This window comes from Dipteris shenzhenensis, chromosome 32 (assembly GCF_047967505.1).
Source record: "Dipteris shenzhenensis isolate YYH24624 ecotype China chromosome 32, Dip_SZ_1.0, whole genome shotgun sequence".
NCBI classification, from domain to species: domain Eukaryota; kingdom Viridiplantae; phylum Streptophyta; class Polypodiopsida; order Gleicheniales; family Dipteridaceae; genus Dipteris; species Dipteris shenzhenensis.
This window is the reverse complement of record NC_141627.1, coordinates 28,676,767-28,694,749: the sequence shown is the minus strand read 5'-3', so window position 1 is coordinate 28,694,749 and position 17,983 is coordinate 28,676,767. Positions and strand designations below refer to the sequence as shown.

At 46.7% G+C, this 17,983-nt stretch overlaps 1 protein-coding gene across 1 annotated transcript in view; it reads left to right on the top strand.

Moving 5' to 3' along the window:
* The first annotated feature begins 2,692 nt into the window (after nt 1–2,692).
* The window catches only part of LOC147880565 (ras-related protein Rab11D-like), a 38,871-nt gene continuing 23,580 nt past the window's right edge, over nt 2,693–17,983 (top strand). Inside the window, exon 1 of the mRNA XM_087370917.1 lies at nt 2,693–3,179. Within this exon, the coding sequence (XP_087227043.1) occupies nt 2,698–3,179 (482 nt within the window). The 5' untranslated portion in view covers nt 2,693–2,697. The remainder of the gene's footprint in view (nt 3,180–17,983) is intronic.

The window sequence follows — 17,983 nt, the reverse complement described above, 5'->3', positions numbered from 1 at the left end:
ACATCATGAGCTTCACTTGAGATTGCATCGTTTGCATCCAAAGGTTGGTCGATTTGGTTGGATGGTGTTTTGTTGACTGACAACGCTTTACTTGCTGCAAGAGGTGATAAAGTGTGCACAATGTTAAAAGAGCTTCTACACAAGGTAGTGCACACTATTTGAGTGTACATATGATCACAAATCCTTTTATTATGGTGTGCTAATGCATGGTTGCCAATTCCATTGATTGCATAAAATCACAACAAAGATTATCACTTAGGGAAACAGTCGATGTAATTTGCTTTGAAGTGAACAAAATTGGCAATATAAACACAGCCAACATTTCGATTCTGTAAACATTGCTAGTTGACAATCAGAATCAACGCCCATCCCCATTTGCCAGTCAGCCCTCAACTGCTTATGCACACCCATCCCTCCATATCCTCATCCTCCTACTACAATGCTTCTCACCCTCTCCTGTGAAGCCTGTTGCTGGAGGTCAGTGCCTGAAGCGTGGTTGGAGTAGCTACGTCATTTGAAGATCATGGAAACCGCTGTGTGAAGCTTTTGGGGGGGTGCTCTATTCACAGGAAAATGGACTCTGTGGACCTGGTTGAACAAAATTCGAGTGTGAGTAGATTTTAACTAGAGATTGAAATTCGTCTCCATTGTTTTAAAGCTTACACTAATGATTTGAAGTTGGAAAAACTATAGAAGCTAAAGACAAACATCCGTCTGCGTTGTTGTCTATGGGAAGCTCACACTCACGATTCAAAGTTGGAGAAACTATAGAAACTAAAGACAAACATCCATCTGCGTTGCTGTCTATAGTTCCCAGAGTTGGTTGGAGAGATCGTAGAAGCCGTTGGATGTTGGTTGTGAAAAATGATTTTGGAGATGCCAGAATCTGGGAAGTCTACACAGTGGCTCGAAGCACAATGACGACGGTCAAGTTCCAGCGCTCTCCCCAGAATTCGGTCAAGGAGGCAATGAGGAAAGGCTTGTGAGAGATGGGATGGATGTGAGCCTTGAAGAGGGCGAACATGAAGCAAGCATACAAGGAGTGTTGGACTGGTTCAAAACAATAGCTAAAAACAAGAAGAAAAACAATGGCCATGATGAAGTTGAACTTCAGTAATTTCAAGCCAAAGCCTACTGTTGAAGCTGGGTGAACGTGCAACGGAGCTTGGAACAACCATGTTTTTGCGAAAAAATCCCAACAGGTCCATAAACTCAAACGAAAGTCGCAGTTAATAAAAGGGCTCGTGGAAACATTTCGTGTTAGGCAGGGTCTGAGGCCAGTGATGAAAACAATTTTGCCAAGCAAAATGTAATTGAAGGTGACCCTATTTCAGATAATCCACAAACAAGCGGATGGGTGACAGTGGCGACAAATCAGAAGCAACTTATTACAGAGACTAGATTAATGATTTTGGAGATGCCACCATCTAGGGAGTCATCTCGGCTTACAACTACTTCAAAACACAACAACAAAAACAAGAACAGTGGCCGTGATGAAGTTGAACTTCAGTGATCACAAGCCAAAGCCCGTCGAAGCTGGGTGTGGAAAAATCCCAACAGGTCCACAAACTCACAAAATACAAGGGCATCAATCACCATAAAACGTGAACCCAAAAACGAAAACAAGACGAATCCAAGCGGTTATCTCCGTCACAAAATCTGCCATTTCTACCTTCAGCGTATGCCTCCCGAGCGACAGCCTAGAAAGCTTTACGGAGGGAATGCTTTGTATCTTTAGCAATTGGAGAATTCTTCAATAATTCACTCTACTTAGGAGGCTTGCCACCAGTTGAAACCATCAATGGAGAACCAAATGCTGAGTGAGAAGCCTTCTGCTTGAACTTTTTAGCAGCATCTTCTTCTAAACATGCGCGAACAACGTATGTTAGACTTTGAAAGACTACCTTGCAAGGGTTGTAAAAATGACCATTTCAATAAGGAGCAACACCTTTGACTGACGACATCACGTCGTCTTGCAACTACAAAGTAGCCTTTCCACTCACGCACTTGACTATTTATGCAATAGCGTTGGCACACCAAAAGTCATTTTTGCTAATTTGCAATCGAAATTGAACAATGAATGGGAAAAAGGAATTCAGAAGGTTGAATACGAAAGGAATGAAACTCTGTGGAAGGTGTTGTTTCCTATGTCCATGGACACAGGAGAACCTCCATGCACAGCACCTTCTACCTGCTGAACACCAGTGGAATCTCCTACGCCCTCACAATCGGCCATATTCAACACTGAATGAGCAACAACACACAAATTTCATACGCCTACTAAACGAAGAGCTTACATGCTTTTGTAGAGAAACTGGCTGAGCTTGGAGCGACTACCCTTATCTACATAGGCATGTGAGTCCATACCTTTCTAACAACTGCATCTCCCATCGTCAACCCAAACACCAAGAAAAGTGGAACATTGAGCTATGCATGGGCACTAAACTTACACCACCAACATAAATAGACCACAAACGTGGACTAACATTAATTGAATACAAACTTGGACCAGCCACCCAATTCACATGGAAACGTGGACCAATCCCTAATTCTCATGCCAAATAATTTAAAATCTCGATTTTTCATTCTCCAAAAGACAATCTTCACTAAGACCTACCTAAGGCAGGCCAAAAAAGAAAAACATGAAGTGTTGGGATTGACAACCAATGGTAAGGTGACATGTGGAAGGTAGCGTGTATGGGCTTCCAAAGAGTCCTTTTATTACAAATGGTCGTCACCATCATTTCGATCATCATTATTTTCTTCACATTTTTGTGCAATCGTTCATTATTTCGCTTCATCGATCGTCTCTCTCTCGATTGCAGCAAATCGATCTTGCTGCTTGCCTTCAAATCTTCGCTCCCAAATCCAATCCATCACCATACCTTGAATTTTGAATCAAACCCATCCATCACCAGCAATCTCGCCTCACATCTTTTCGCTGCCGTCTCCAGGATGGCAGCCTATGGGGACTACAACCAGAAAATAGATTATGTCTTCAAAGTCGTTCTAATCGGTGACTCTGCCGTTGGGAAGTCGCAGCTTCTCTCTCGTTTTACTCGGAATGAGTTCAGCTTGGATTCTAAAGCTACCATAGGGGTCGAATTTCAGACACGGACAATCGAAGTGGACAAGAAAAGTATTAAAGCTCAGATTTGGGACACTGCAGGTCAAGAGAGGTACGATTACATGCTTGTTGTCTGGAGTTCAAGTCGTTGCAGCTGGTAAAGTGTTATGGTCTGAACTTTTAGCTTATGAGACGCACATCTTAGTGTCCCGGGTTTTGTTGAGGAAGGGTCCAACTCGACAGAAGTGGAAAAGCTTCCACCCTGCGTGATTACTTGCTAGCAATTCTGATTCGCAGCTGTAAAGCGGCAAAAAATGGCACACTGTAATTCAATGTGGAGTGGTACCCTTTAATCACATGTTTTGAGCGCCACGGTAGCTCTGTTCCTAATGGAATGCCACAGTAATATTAAATATATTAGACTCTCCCTTTTTTCCGTTAATACTAAGACTACCTCTTTGAGACCGCCAGATAAATTTTAGTTCGTGCTAGTTTATGGGTTGTCGTAAAGTTTCCTAAGGAATGGGGTTGCCAGGTAAATTATGGGCAGTTCAAACGTGTGCTAGCTATTTAGTTTATGGTTTGTCGTAAAGTTTCTCCGCTACGACTTTAACGCTTTGTACTCCAAAGCCGGGAATACGTTACTTTTTTTGAAAACGTGGGTTGTAGTGTGAAAGAGAAAAGAACAGCTTGATTCCACCTGCCAAATTTGGTCATGCAGGATCCTTCTTTCTTTTCAGAAAAGGTGAGAAAGAAGAGATGTCTAGAAAAGCCCTTAGGAAGAGATATCCAGAAGAGATTTTGAAAGAGGTATTTAGAAGATTTTCAGAAGTGTCTTTGCAAGATGCATGTGGAAGAATCTGTTATCTTAGAGTTTATTAAGGCAGCTCTATATGAAGAGCTCAGTGTAAGCATGCACTGGATGACCTCAGCGATTTGCAAGGAGATGACGGATTTCACGAGGTAGGGTGGGTGTGCAGGTCTATATCATGTGGGTAAGGGTGCGTTGGATGCTCAAGGGAAGTGAGGGGCAGGGGGGGGTGTTTCACAAGGAGCCGAGTGATTCAATACTTCAAGAGGGAGTCGTTGAGGACGCCCAATGGAGGGCATTAAATTGGGGGTGGTGGGGGTTCACGAGGAGCCTAGTGATTGAATTCTTCAAGAGGGAGAGTCATTGAGGTACGCCCAATGGACTGCATTAAATAGAATAGGCGCCTCTTTTTCTTGTTTTTTTTTTCCAGGGTGGGTAGGAGGCGGATTGGCCAGTTTATATTAATTCAACCAAAGTATCACAAACGTGAGCAAAGCCACTGATTCGTCTGGCAAGTCAGCATTACACTAAATCAAAATTTCCACATCAAGATCACCAGACTTCCCTTTGGACTCTTATGAAGTCACCGCTTCTGCAAGCCATATTCTGCAAACCACTGACAGACTTCTTGGCATCCAAATTTTTAGATTGCTTTTAATAACGCTTCTCTAAGAAAGAGCCAAATTATCTTGGAATCAGAAGTGAACCCAGCTGGAGAGCCCAAGAGGACATGTATCCTCCCTAGCGGCTTATGGCAATGCTTGCAGACAATTTTTTTTCCTGACAGGGAGATAGCTGCAGCTGGTGATAGCTGGCCTACTAATTTTCTTCTGAATACAGGGTTTGGGAGGAAGAGCTGGGCAGGCTATGGAAAGATTTGTCTTGGAAAGAGTGCTTCAATGGTTTATGTGTATGTGTGTGTATATATACACACATGTCTGTATATATGTGTGTATGTATATGTATATATTTACACACATGTATGTACATATGTCTGTATATGTGTACACACACATGTATGCATATAAATGTGTGTATATGTACAACTACATCGAATTATCTTACATGAATTCTCTTGTGTGAGGTTAGTGGTTGTGGAATTCACGTGTTGCAGAAGCCCCAATAGCTAAAAAGTTAAAGAACAACAAAAAATATAAATTTGTATGATTGGATATATTCTAGTCTTACAAAGGTATATAAATGTGTGTATATGTACTAATACACACGTGTATGTATGTCCCTGAAAAAGGAACCATCTATTAGAAACTTTGAGAAATACAAATTCAGCAATCCGTGACACACTGAGATGAAAAACAATGCTAGCTGTCCTGCAGCCTGCTTCTTAGGGTTTTAGCTCACTGCCTAGAGTGCACTGGAAGTAGGCACCAACAGCCAAGGGGGAGGGGTATACAACCAATGGATACCTGGATCCGTGATAATATGAAATACACCTGCAGGCCAAGCCCTGTAGAAAGGCTAGAGCCCTCTATTCCATACTCCCAGATGGCACATAGAGTAGAGAATATCATACCAAGTACCGAGGGTGGGCTGCTGGTCGGGCCTGCTGCGGACTCATGACCAGCAGGCTGCAGCGGGCTACCTAGATGTACCAAGCTGTAATGTCTGAAACTGTCTTCTAGATATGGTCCCCCGACAAGGGCTTTGGGAGCCATCAAGTTGGGGATATCTTGACTAGTAACCCGCGTTTTGTCAATAAGTTAGGCCGGTGCATGTCGATGGAGATAGTGTGTCTCCCCCAAGTTAATTAGTACGGGTTCTCCTCACCTTGGTCAGTATGCTAAGAGAGCCAACCCAAATCCTCTGGGCTGAGGGGCAGCTTATAAATGAACCAGACAGAGGGTATCCACAGCAGAAGACTGATAGAGCATCCAAGGAATTCATGCAGAAGTGTTTAACTATGGAATCCGGGAAAAAAATTATTTACTTGTGTGTACTCCACAAACATAGCCAGTAAATAGACAATGATCCAAGAGAGAGAGAGCACCAACAAAAGAGATGTTTTCATCAATCAAATGGACACAATACAAAACCGTTACCAAAAGTTGTCCTACTATCTCCTGGCACTTCTAGATCCATGAGCTGACGTTCTCCTCACTAAGCTTCTGTAGACATAGTCTCCGTGCGGTGATCTCTCCACCTTGCTGCCTTGATGTCAGCCTAGGTGGGCAGCCCCTTCCAAGCTCTGTCTGCAACTCTTCTGCCCATCTTTGTCCTTCTGGATGAAGGCCCAAAGAGTGCTGATCTGATGCTCCAGTCTGCTTGCTGTTTGCTGCTCCAGATGATGTGCCTTTTATAGGGGCTGGATGCCTCCCAACCAACCAATGTGGTAGGGCCGACCCAAACAGCCCCCCACCTGACAACCTGCTGGTCTGTAAATACTAAATACCCCCTGGTGGGGGCACAATTCTTGAGGTAGGGCTGGCCCTGCCTTACCACGTGGCAGGCTGCCACTGGACCGGACTATGCAGCGCCTACCTGGACCTGTTCCAGGGCCTGATCTGCCCTGAAAACGTCTCCAAACAGGTGCCTTTTCAGATCTGCTGTTCCGCCTCTTGTCAGGCCTCTTCCAGCCCACGTTTCAGGTCTGTACAGCCTGCAGGATCCCTCCGCACACCTGCTGATGTCGTCGCACCTGTTCCATACTGTTGCTGACATCATCCTTACTGGAATCCCTGTGCAATTATGCTGTCTCCAATCACAGATAGTCACGTATACCAGTTCTGTCCACCATGGAAGCTCTGAACTGCCAGGTACTTGGATCTGCTGCCTGCATGGCAGTCCATGTGCTGTCCATGTGGCAGCCCCAATTCTGTAATGAAGGGGAAAAAGAGGCCAAGTTAGAGGTCCTTTAGGGGGATAATGTGGAGGGACTATATACATCCACCCCCTACTATGTACTTTTTGATGTGACATCTAATCCTATCCTCCTTCCTGCCTACGCTCACTCACACACACACACACTCTCTCTCTCTCTTCCCTACTCCCCCTCTAGCTCTCCCTCTCTTTCCTACCTCATTCTCTCTCTCCTACCCTTTCCTCTCCCTCTTCCCCTCTCTCTCTCTCCCTTTTGCTCCTCTATTCCCCTTTTCCCAAATCTGTCCTACCCCCGTCTCTACATTGGTATTAGAGCTCCGACCTTTGCTTCCACTTTCATGTTCACCAAATTCCCAACAGCTACTACGCCAACGCTAACAGCAAATTGCAAGCTTTAGAAGCTACGCCAGTAGCCTCAACCCAGCGCTAGCGACCAGTGCGTGACATCTACCAAGCGACCAATGAGTCAATGTCCTGCTTGGGGGAGGAAGGATTGCCATCGCCAAATTGGAGTCATCTCCAAAGCATCCAGCAGCCTTTCACTTCAAACTCCTACTCTAACGCCAACTCCAAACAGGCTTACAACATGACTACATAAGGTTTCAGCTATTGGCAGCCATAACGCTCAGTGGCACCTTGCAACAGGCAACCAATGCCAAGACGAGCTGCTGGAAGACAACCATCCTGTCGGTAACCAATGCCAAGACGAGATGCTGGAAGGCAACCATCCTGTCCGTAACCAACCACGATGGCGGCCTAGCCCACGAGGTTTGCCTTGAGTCGCCAACTACAATACCGCCACACAGACGAAGGATGTGATGGAGTGTACGACGGACGGACGAAGGACACGAGTCTTGCATCGCCAACTGCCCACACAGACGGGATGCGATACCATGTCTGCCGTATCCACCGCTTGTAGGCTGCAGCCCATCATCGACAATCGCCGCTTGTAGACTGCAGTGCATCGTCGAAAGTCGTTGTCACTGCCGCCCTCCGTCGCTGCATGCATTAGATTAGTTTAGTTAGGTCAGTAGCTGCGGGTTAGGTTACAAGGTTTGGTTAGATAGGTCAGTCAGGTTAGGTCTGGCTAGTTTGGTTAGGTTTAGTTAGTGGATTGAGTTAGGTTAGTAGATTGGGTTAGGTTAGGTTTAGTCAGCTTGGCTCTAGGTTAGGTTAGTACTAACTAAGGTTAAATGTTGGGTTAGATTGGTCTAAGACACTGTCTTAACAATCCTAAAGGTCCTAGGTTAGAGCTGTCCTAGGTGACTTAGGACCCAAAAAAAAAAGAAAGAAAGAAAAAAAAAAGGGGCTAAAACTCAGAATTCCAGTCTCTTTTAAGGGCTTTCCACAACCCTATTTGGGCTCATTTGGACTCTGTTTTGAAGCTTCTTTGATGACCTTTCTTCTGAGCCTCTCCATCGACATTTTCGTGTTTTCCCCACACTATCTCAGGGGCTCATTACAGCAGGGCCAGTCACCATGGCACCAAAGCGTGTTCCTCGTGATATATCGCATGACTCTGATGAGGCTGCTCAGTATGAGCAAGTGCCTGCCACAGTGGTTGCATCCATTGGTGGTGCAGAGGTTCCTTCCACTCAGCCTCTCTCTCCTGCATCCCGGGAAGTGCAAGCAGCACAGATGGAGTTTTTGGATGCCCTTTCCTCTATGCTCCAGGGTGCTTTCCGCCAGATAGGATAGGAGTTCAGCCAGCAGCTTACCACAGCCATGGCTATGCAGGATACGGCTCTTGTTCAGATGAGACAGCAGATCACATCTGCCATCGCTATGCAGGATAAGGGTAAGCAGCCCGCACCCCAGCAAGGGGACCATTCAGACAGTCAGGATGTTATGTCTGCTCCACGCAGGGGTTTTATGGCAGATGCCTGTCATGCCTATGAGCATCACTCTTCTGGACCATTGCATGTAGCCCAGCTTGGGGATTATGTGGACATAGATGATGCATTTTTAGTGCCACAGAGCACCTTCTTGCAGGATGTCAGGCCATCTTTTGGCTCTCAGCTTTTTGCATCTATGCAGGCTGAGCCGTCTCTTTTGGGCTGACCTGTTGGTGTGCATCCAGCTAGTGCTCCCTTCACCGCCCCAGTGAATATGCCTAGAGTTGGCTTGGGTTTATATGGCAGCCCACACCGCTGGGAGAGAGGTCAGTCCTCTTCTCAGCCCTTTGGTATGCCATCATTTCGGAGAGATGCATTTGGCAGAGAGACCCAGCCCGGAGTTCATGCACCTATTGCTCCGCCAGCGAGCACATATAGCTAGATGCAGCCAGTGCATCAGATGGCAGCAGCTTTTATGTAGCAAGGGGTCGGTGGTGGGCAGCAAGCCACTTTTGATGACATGTTGACAGATTCTTTGCGTTCATACAAGGCCCTACTTGAGGCCATCAATCTTGAGATGCCCTTCTCCGATTATGTGAACCTCAAGCGTGATGAAGCAAACTTAGGCTTCGACTCAGTGTCATACCCCATAGCATGCAAGCTGCCCATGGCATTTCTGTGCTTGCTAGCATATTTAGGCTCGAATAGCTCTGCAAGCTGAGCTGCCCTCTCAATTGTTTGAGGGTTATGTGCCTTCACATCTGCAGCGAGAGAAGAACTTAACCCATGGATGAAACGCAGCAGCTTTCCCTTTTCAGATACGTCCTGCACAAACAAGGAAAGCCTCCAAAAGCGTTGCAAGTACTCTTGGACCGTATCGGTCTGTGACAAGGCATAAAATTCAGCCAAGTATTGATCCAATACAAGTGGAGATACAAATGTGCACGTGCCTAGGACAACATGTCGGCCACCGGAGGTTTTTATTACAGGTCAAGAAATCTTGGGTAGAATCTGCAGCTCTCGGGCTGATTGCAAAACATGAAAGATCAGGTTCCAATGGAGATCAATTCTCCTCTCTTGGCAAGTGCCAAGTGTCATTTTTTTAATTACATGCCACATAGGGCAGTTTTAGAGCCTTTGTAGCCCTTGGTCACATGGACACCCCCCTAGTAGCTTGCTAGGCTCCATAAAGCTTGGGAATTAAACCACTCTCTTGTACCTACAACAATTAATTAAATGCACATAGCCATGGCAGCCATCAATCATTAGCCTTTGCATGCAAAATTAAAACTCTACACTATTCCTAGTCATTGGGGGTATCCCCACTCAACACGTGCGTGCACATAACATACATTAATTTCTCTGGTTGACCAAGGTCAACCCTCTTGATCATAATTAAGGGGCTTTGACTGACAGTCAAGGCGCCTTAATTATGGCCAAGTCTCTCCAACCGAGGTTTGACTGTCGTGGTTGACAGAAGTCAACCCTCTTGGCTTAAGCCAAGTCTCCCTGACCAAGGTTAGGCCTACTTGACCGGAGTCAAGTATCTTTGACCAATCAAGAAAAATCTTTGACCATAATTAAATAAATGAAAAACTCTTTAATTGTGGCCAATTAAAACGTCGGCTGGTACTTTGACTTGGAGTATTTACAACTTGGTGACAGCTGCCCATGTGTGCAGCCCCAATTCTCTGTTTTTTGTTGTGAGCATGCTGCCCACATGGCAGCCAAGGTGCTGCCCAGGTGGCAACCACGTCATGCTATGGTCCAACCCCCCTTTGCTCTCCTCATATGGGGGCTTACAGATGGGGAGGTGACTAACCCTATTCCAATACAGCTCCACAAGTAGTACGCTATCGTTTCCAGATCACTTGCTGAGCAACAATAACAGGTCCCATCTCTCCGCAATTGCATTCACCAATGGGCCGATAGGAAGGCCTTCGTGGGCCAACAGGTAGAAGAGTAGGAAATTGTCCTTGGGCAGAGGCTGGTCCAAAGCTGGGACTAGAAAGTTCTTTTCAAAGTACAAGATGGTTGTAATATGGATACATTTCGATAGTGCTACCGAGTTATTGCTGCGAGGTTTGAGGAGACATGCCTTTATCAACGTTGCTAGCACCACCCAATCTTCCATTCCCCTCTGAATTTCCATTCTAGAGCCTAAATAGATAGCTTACTCTATACTATCCATTCAATTTTGCATGATTGGTGTGACGGAACAATGTGTTTCATCAGGTCAAAACGTGTTAGCAAAAACGTTTCTATGAAATGTGGCACTTCTAGGCGAAAGGTTTCTCTTTAAACAATAAGTTGGGTGTTTTTTTTGGGAGGTTGGTTTTTTAAATCGTGTGTATATGTGCACACTTGTGCATACAATGTGTGCGCACGTAGCGTATGTGTGTGGAGAGAGAGAGAGAGAGAGAGAGAGAGAGAGAGAGAGAGAGATTATTAAAGTCTTTAGAAGACTGATGGGTCTATGAGACTGTGAAAAACCTAGTACAAGCGAGCTGTGATGGTGGAGCTACTAAACAAGCATCCACACCAATGCCAAATGCAAAAAATACAGAATGGTAGTACTAAGTCCTAAGTACAACATAGTCATGTCGGTGGTCGACTATATATCAATCTCATCATCGTCGTCATCATCATCATCATCAGGACTTCAGGGTGGATGGGGCAATGGGTGCATGAAATCAGCAATAGAGTGCTGTCGGCCACTCACAGGTGCAGCTTTGGCACATCTCCTCGTCATAGCTCTGCGTCTAACCAGGGCTACTGTGACCCCTGTCGGTCGGGCTCCGACTCTAAACAGGGAGGGGATGTTCCCAAGTGTGATCTGTGTGTCAATCCTGTGTCTGAACTGTCGGGTCATTGGCTCCAGGTCATGGTTATGTCGAGGCCTCATCTCGAGGGGATCCATGTGATGTGGCTGAAAAAACTCCGTGATAGAGCTTTGAGAGGGATCAACCAAGGAAAAAATATGCTCGTGTCTCCGTGCTCGAAGTATCCTCTCGCGGTGTCTGAGTACCTCATGAATGAAACCTGCCAAACATCGCTGGTCTGGGTAGGAGAGGAATCGGGCCAACATCCCATAGCTATCTTTGAAGAGGCAGTAGAAACACCATCGGATCTCATAGTAAACAGGACACCTGAAGATGAAGTGCTTCTTTGTCTCAACCTCCTGCATGTCACATAATGTGCATATGCCCCCTCTCCCTGGGTAGTTGCTCAACTCGGTCGCTCTCGATACGAAGTCTATGTGAAGAGAGCCCAATAGAGATCCTCAGTGAGTGGGGTAAGTAGATCTGTGTGTATCCTGGGGGGTCAATGAAACCCTCCGTTGTGATATGTAAGAAGTGATCTCTGTAGAAGCTAAGCTTCACTGGGAGTTCACTCGGTCCCAACCAGGTCCGAAATGTGTGTGGCTGTAAGAGGTCCTCACGGATAACCTGGTTGACCTCGTGTGATAGGAGGGGAGAAAACGGAGCATCCATGCTGTACTGGAAGGGAGGTAGTCTATCCATGTGGAGCCCCAGTCGCTCAAATCATCTCTCTGTGCGTGCATACTAGCACCTCTGGTCCCCTCCTGTTGCAAGGGCCATAGAAGAGGACAGTGCTAGCCATGGTAGCCTGCTATGCTTGGAGGTGTAATCTCCATACTCCCTGACTCGGTATAGATATGTGATGACTTGAAATGCAGGATCTAGCTGTAATGGGGGTGACCCAAACTCAGTCTGAATGATCTGGTGGGGAACGGATGGCTTACCATGAATCATTCGTGATAACATGAGAACCTATAGCCGCTCCACACGGGCCCACTCTGTATCCGACAAGTCTGGCCCCCAACGTGGGCTGCTGTACATCCCCATTGGATGGACCATGGAGTCAAAAAGCAACCCCTTGGTCCGTGGATCGTGAAAGTGCGAGTGGAAGCATTGCCTCTCTAGTTTGACGAATGAAGCATATCCTCTGCTCAAGCGTGCCTGCATCGCGGGTCTCATAGTGAAGATGGGTCCGGAAAAGACAACCCCAAGATAAGCGTATGATGAAACTATCTCAACAGGTGACCCATCAAATGTGAATTGCTCCTGGCGCATGACAGCTCGAGATGTATTGAAGATCATAACCTTGGGTTTACCCAAGTTGACCTTCAAATCATGAGACTCACAAAAGGATTGTAGTGCGTCAAGGTGTCTCTGGAGACCCTCTGCTGAGGAAGACAAGAGAGCCACATCTTTTGCGTAAAGCAATATCCGGATCAGCGTGCCCGCGAGAGAGCAACCTACCCCCTCCCCCCTGTGTTTGCATCACTATCTCAAGATCGTCAATGTAGAGGCCAAACAAGGTAGGTGATAATGGCATAGTTACTAGGGAACCGGAACGTTCCGAAAACTCGGGTATCGGAACGGGAACGTTCTGGGAAGGGGGAACAAGAAACGGAACCGGAACGCCACGTCATATGACACGTCATCAATTCATATGAGAATATACAAAATCATGAAAAGGAAATCACTTTTAGCTAATAGCAGCTCTACACTTTCCATTTCAACTTTATAGACTTTTAAAATTTAAAGACACTCTAAGAAGTTAGAACACTAAAAACTGAAATGTACATGTTTACAATGTGCATAGAGCCATAGAAGTAGACAATACTATAGGTCCGAGAGCATATAATATGCAAAATATAAGAAAAGGAGGCCATGCCTCGGGCATGTGAATGCCTCAGTACAAATGTCAAAATAGGACTCAAGACTCTCGAGCCAAGTACATGGTATATAGATAATAGAACAAAACTCAGCAGAAGACGGTGGCATGCATGATGCTGCACACTACATATCAATAGAGGCCTCTCCCACTCCCTCAGCCTGCTGAGCCTCAGTATCCTGCTCCTGCTCCTTGGTCTCATCATCCTCATGCTCAGGAGCATCCTGTTTTGTATCACTGTCAGAGTCTGACTCCTCGTCTGGTCGAAATCCAAGATATGGTTCAGGAGTGCACTCTGCCTTGAACTTGTTAAGCAAACGCAAGTTTGCATTAACAAATACAAGATCATTAGCCTTTTGAACCCCAAGCTTGTTCCTCTTTTTGGATGCAATGTTTCCAAAATTGCTCCACAACCGCTCAACAGGTGAAGAGCTAGTGCCCTGGCTGAGTATACGAATGGCCAAATGCTGCAACAATGGAGCATCTGACCCATAGTCCTCCCACCAACGAACGGAAGAAATCTTAAACCTATCATCCTCCAAACCAAACAACCCTTTGCCTTGCTTATAATATGACAGCTCCTCCTGCACTTTTCTCCTATCATCTCCACTTAAGACAAGTCATTTCAATACCTTCTCCCATCCTTGCACCATCTCTTTGTCAGTCTCTTGCCCCTTCCCTTGAAATTCCGGATCCAAAACAAAGGCTGCAGGGACACCCTTGTTTGATCTCGATAGTGCTCATGATCTCGTCTATCCACCCAGATCCTGTCCGGACTCTGTCGAGAGAGAGAGAGAGAGAGAGAGAGAGAGAGAGAGAGTCCATATATGATAGACTTTATATACTAATAATTATGTATACAATAGAAACAACCCACTGTGGCCACCTCTATATATGAAAGAAAGAAAGAAAGAAAGTTTGTTAACGTTCTGGGACAGCAAAAAAACCTCTAGTACATCTGAAAAAGGGCCAAGTTAGAGGCCCTTTTGAGGCCCTTTAGTTGGAAAATGTGGAGGGACTATATAAGTCCCCATCCACCCCCTACTATGTACCTTACCTTTGTGGATGTGACATCTAATCCTATCTACTACCTCCTCCTTCCTCCTACGTGTTGCCTACTCTTTTTCCCAATCTCTCTCTCTCTCTCTCTCTCTCTCCTCTCTCTTCCTCTCCCTCTACCCCCTCCCTCTCCTTCTTCCCCTTCATGTCTCTCTCCCTTCCCCTCTCCTCTCTCCTCTTTTTCCCCTTTTCCCGCCATCTTTGGCGCTTCACCAATTCAGCCCCAGCCCCCTTCATTGCATTGGTATCAGAGCACTGATCCTGGCACTCTTGTTCTCTCCCTGCTCCGATTCAGCTGCTCCAATTTGTACGTTCTTTACAGTGTGAGTGGCTACAATGTCAAATGGACAAAGCACTCACGCTACAATGACTAAGGGACCAAGCAGACGCCAATGAATGCTGACATAAGTTCTTAGGAGCGATGTGGAGTGCTAACGTGGCTGGGAGAATTCGACTCAAGAGGACCAAGGCGCACTAACAAAATGGCTTGGTTTTCGTGCATCAGCGTCTCCTCTCGGCCAATCACAAACCAAGTGAACCAGCCTAGCCAGTCACGAATTGTGACGTGTGGTGACGATGACTTGTGAGCCAGTCACGAACCGTGAGGTGTGGCAATGATGTCTTGTGGTGCCACTGCAACGAAACCCCAATTCCGTCGCCACACCCGAATCTCTACCAATTCCATTGCCATGCCCACGTCATGAGGCTGCTATTGCTTCCCGATGTGCCGTTCGTCCTGTCCAATGCCGTTATGTACCGTCCATCGTTGCTACCTGTCCGTTGATTTTCGTCGCCCAATTTCCCCAACCTTAGCTTAGGTCTCAATTATTGTAATCTTACCTGGTGTGAGAAGTGGGATGTACCACTTCTGACAACAGGCAAGATTATCTGGACTGTTGCATGTATCCCAGCATGGGGATTATCTGGACTTGGATGATGCATTTTCTGTGCCACAGAGCACCTTCTTGTAGAATCTTAGGCCATCTTTTGGTTCACAGCTTTCTGCATCTGTGCAGGTTGAGCCGTCTCTCTTGGGCCGACCTGTTGGTGTGCAGCATCTGGTTAGTGCTCCTTTCACCGTACCAACGAGTATGCCTGGAGCTGGAATTGGTTTATATGGCAGCCCACACCCCTGGGAGAGAGGTCAGTCCTCTTCTCAGCCCTTTGGTATGCCATCATTTCGGAGAGATGCATTTGGCAAAGAGGCCCAGCTAGGGGTTCATGCACCTATCACTCTGTCAAGACTCAGCGAGCACATATAGCCAGACGCAATCAGTGCATCAGATGGCAACTGACACGTCCCAGCACTCCTGAAACCTCTGATCTGCAAAACAAACACTCACCACGTGAGAACTGAGCAGGCTGCTCACCACCCAACCATGACACCTACGGGATGTGATCTCGAATCAGGAGATGTCCCCTGCGAGCCACGAGCTGAGCTACTGGCACGAACTCCCAATCAGATCCAAACCAGCTTGGTGTCTCATACCATGGAGCTATGAAGCCTGGGATCCGCCACTGGGCCTTGGGCTACGCTAAGATGCAGGCGCGTGTCCGCGACTCAATCCAGGAACAGACCTAGCACCTGGAAACGAAACTTGCTCCCAATGGCACACTGAGAACTGAACCCCCTGGGCCCCTTTTATAGACTTGGGCCCCGAGCGCCAAAAATAGCGAAGACCTATAAATAGTTCGACCCTTGCCACTCAACCCGAGAATCAAGCCTGCCTAGCTCAAAGCCTCCCCAGGTTACCTGAGCTAGTCTTGTGTACCCAGTACACGCCAGATACCAATCTGTGCACATGACATACTCCCCCTCCTCTAAGAACTCACTCCTGAGTTCGCTAAAAAACCCGGAAATGTTCTTTGGAGGTTTTGTAATGTCTCCCATGTTGCATCCTCCTCAACACGATCCTTCCACTTGATCTTGTATTCCGTGATAGATCGATTGCGAATCTGTGTGTCACGAAATTCAAGAATACACTCAGGCTCTGAGACCAACTGACACGTCCCAGCACTCCTGAAACCTCTGATCTGCAAAACAAACACTCACCACGTGAGAACTGAGCAGGCTGCTCACCACCCAACCATGACACCTACGGGATGTGATCCCGAATCAGGAGATGTCCCCTCCGAGCCACGAGCTGAGCTACTGGCACGAACTCCCAATCAGATCCAAACCAGCCTGGTGTCCCATACCACCAGGTGGCGCTGTGAAGCCTGGGATCTGCCACTGGGCCTTGGGCTACGCTAAGATGCAGGCGCACGTCCGCGACTCAATCCAGGAACAGACCTAGCATCTGGGAACGAAACTTGCTCCCAATGGCACACTGAGAACTGAACCCCCTGGGCCCCTTTTATAGACTCGGGCCGCGAGCGCCAAAAATAGCGAAGACCTATAAATAGTTCATACCCTTGCCACTCAACTCGAGAATCAAGCCTGCCTAGCTCAAAGCCTCCCCAGGTTACTTGAGCTAGTCTTGTGTACCCAGCACACGTCAGATACCAATCTGTGCACATGACAACAACGACTGCTACGCAACAAGGGGTTAGTGGTGGGCAGCAAGCCACTTTTGGTGACATGCTGGTAGATTCTTTGCGTTCATGTAATGAGATGTCCTTCTCCAATTATGTGAACCTCAAGCGTGATGATGCCCGCACTTCCGGAGGTTACACACACAAGGATTATGCAGGCAAGGATATCAAGGACAAACTCACATTGCATAAGTTCAAAGGGGACACTCGCACACCTAATGCGCTGGAGGAGTGGCTTACGAAGTCAGAAGATTATTTCTGCTTCTACCCAAAGCAGGATGAGGATCGCATAATCTTTGCGGGTATGCACATACATGGTGGCGTTATATGAGGGACTCCCCGGAGAGGCCAGCCACTTGGAAAGAGTTCAAGGAATTGATGATCACCACATTTGTATCCCGGCTCATACTGGAGCAATATTTGGCTGAATTCTATGCATTATCGCAGATTGGTACTGTCCAAGAGTACTTGCAGCGTTTTTGGAGATTTTCCTTGTTTGTTCAGGACGTATCTGAGAGAGGGAAGTTACTGCGTTTCATCCAGGGATTGAGTCCTTCTCTCACTACAGCTGTGAAGGCACATAACCCTCAAACAATTGTGCGTGCAGCCCAATCGGTAGAGGTATTTGAGCCCAAATATGCCAGCAAGTATAAGATGACAGCGAGCAGCGCATATGGGAATGCAAATGAGGCTGAGAAGAAGCCTAAGGTGACCCTTGGCATGAAAGAAAATCAGCAGCACCACCACCATTTCCGAGGTTTCCCACTGTTACAGGTAGCAAGATGCCATGTGCTAAGCCATACATGTCATTTGATGCTAAGCCTGGAGCTAAGCCAAGTGTTGGAAATGAAAAATCAGAATTTAAACAACACACCAGGGCTATTATGGACAGCAGAAAGTGGGCAAACTTATGCTTTAAGTGTGGTGAGAAGTGGACTCCTGAGTATCGGGACGTTTGCAAAATGCGTAACAGTGGTACTGTAAAACTCAGCATGATTATTGAGATATCAGATGATGAGGATTTAATGGATGCTTCTGAGACTTTGGATGCCACTCATGATGATTCAGAGGGTGCACAGGTCGTGGAAGAAGTTCCAGATGTTGGAGCCACGAAGGGGGCTGATTTCCCCTTTGATC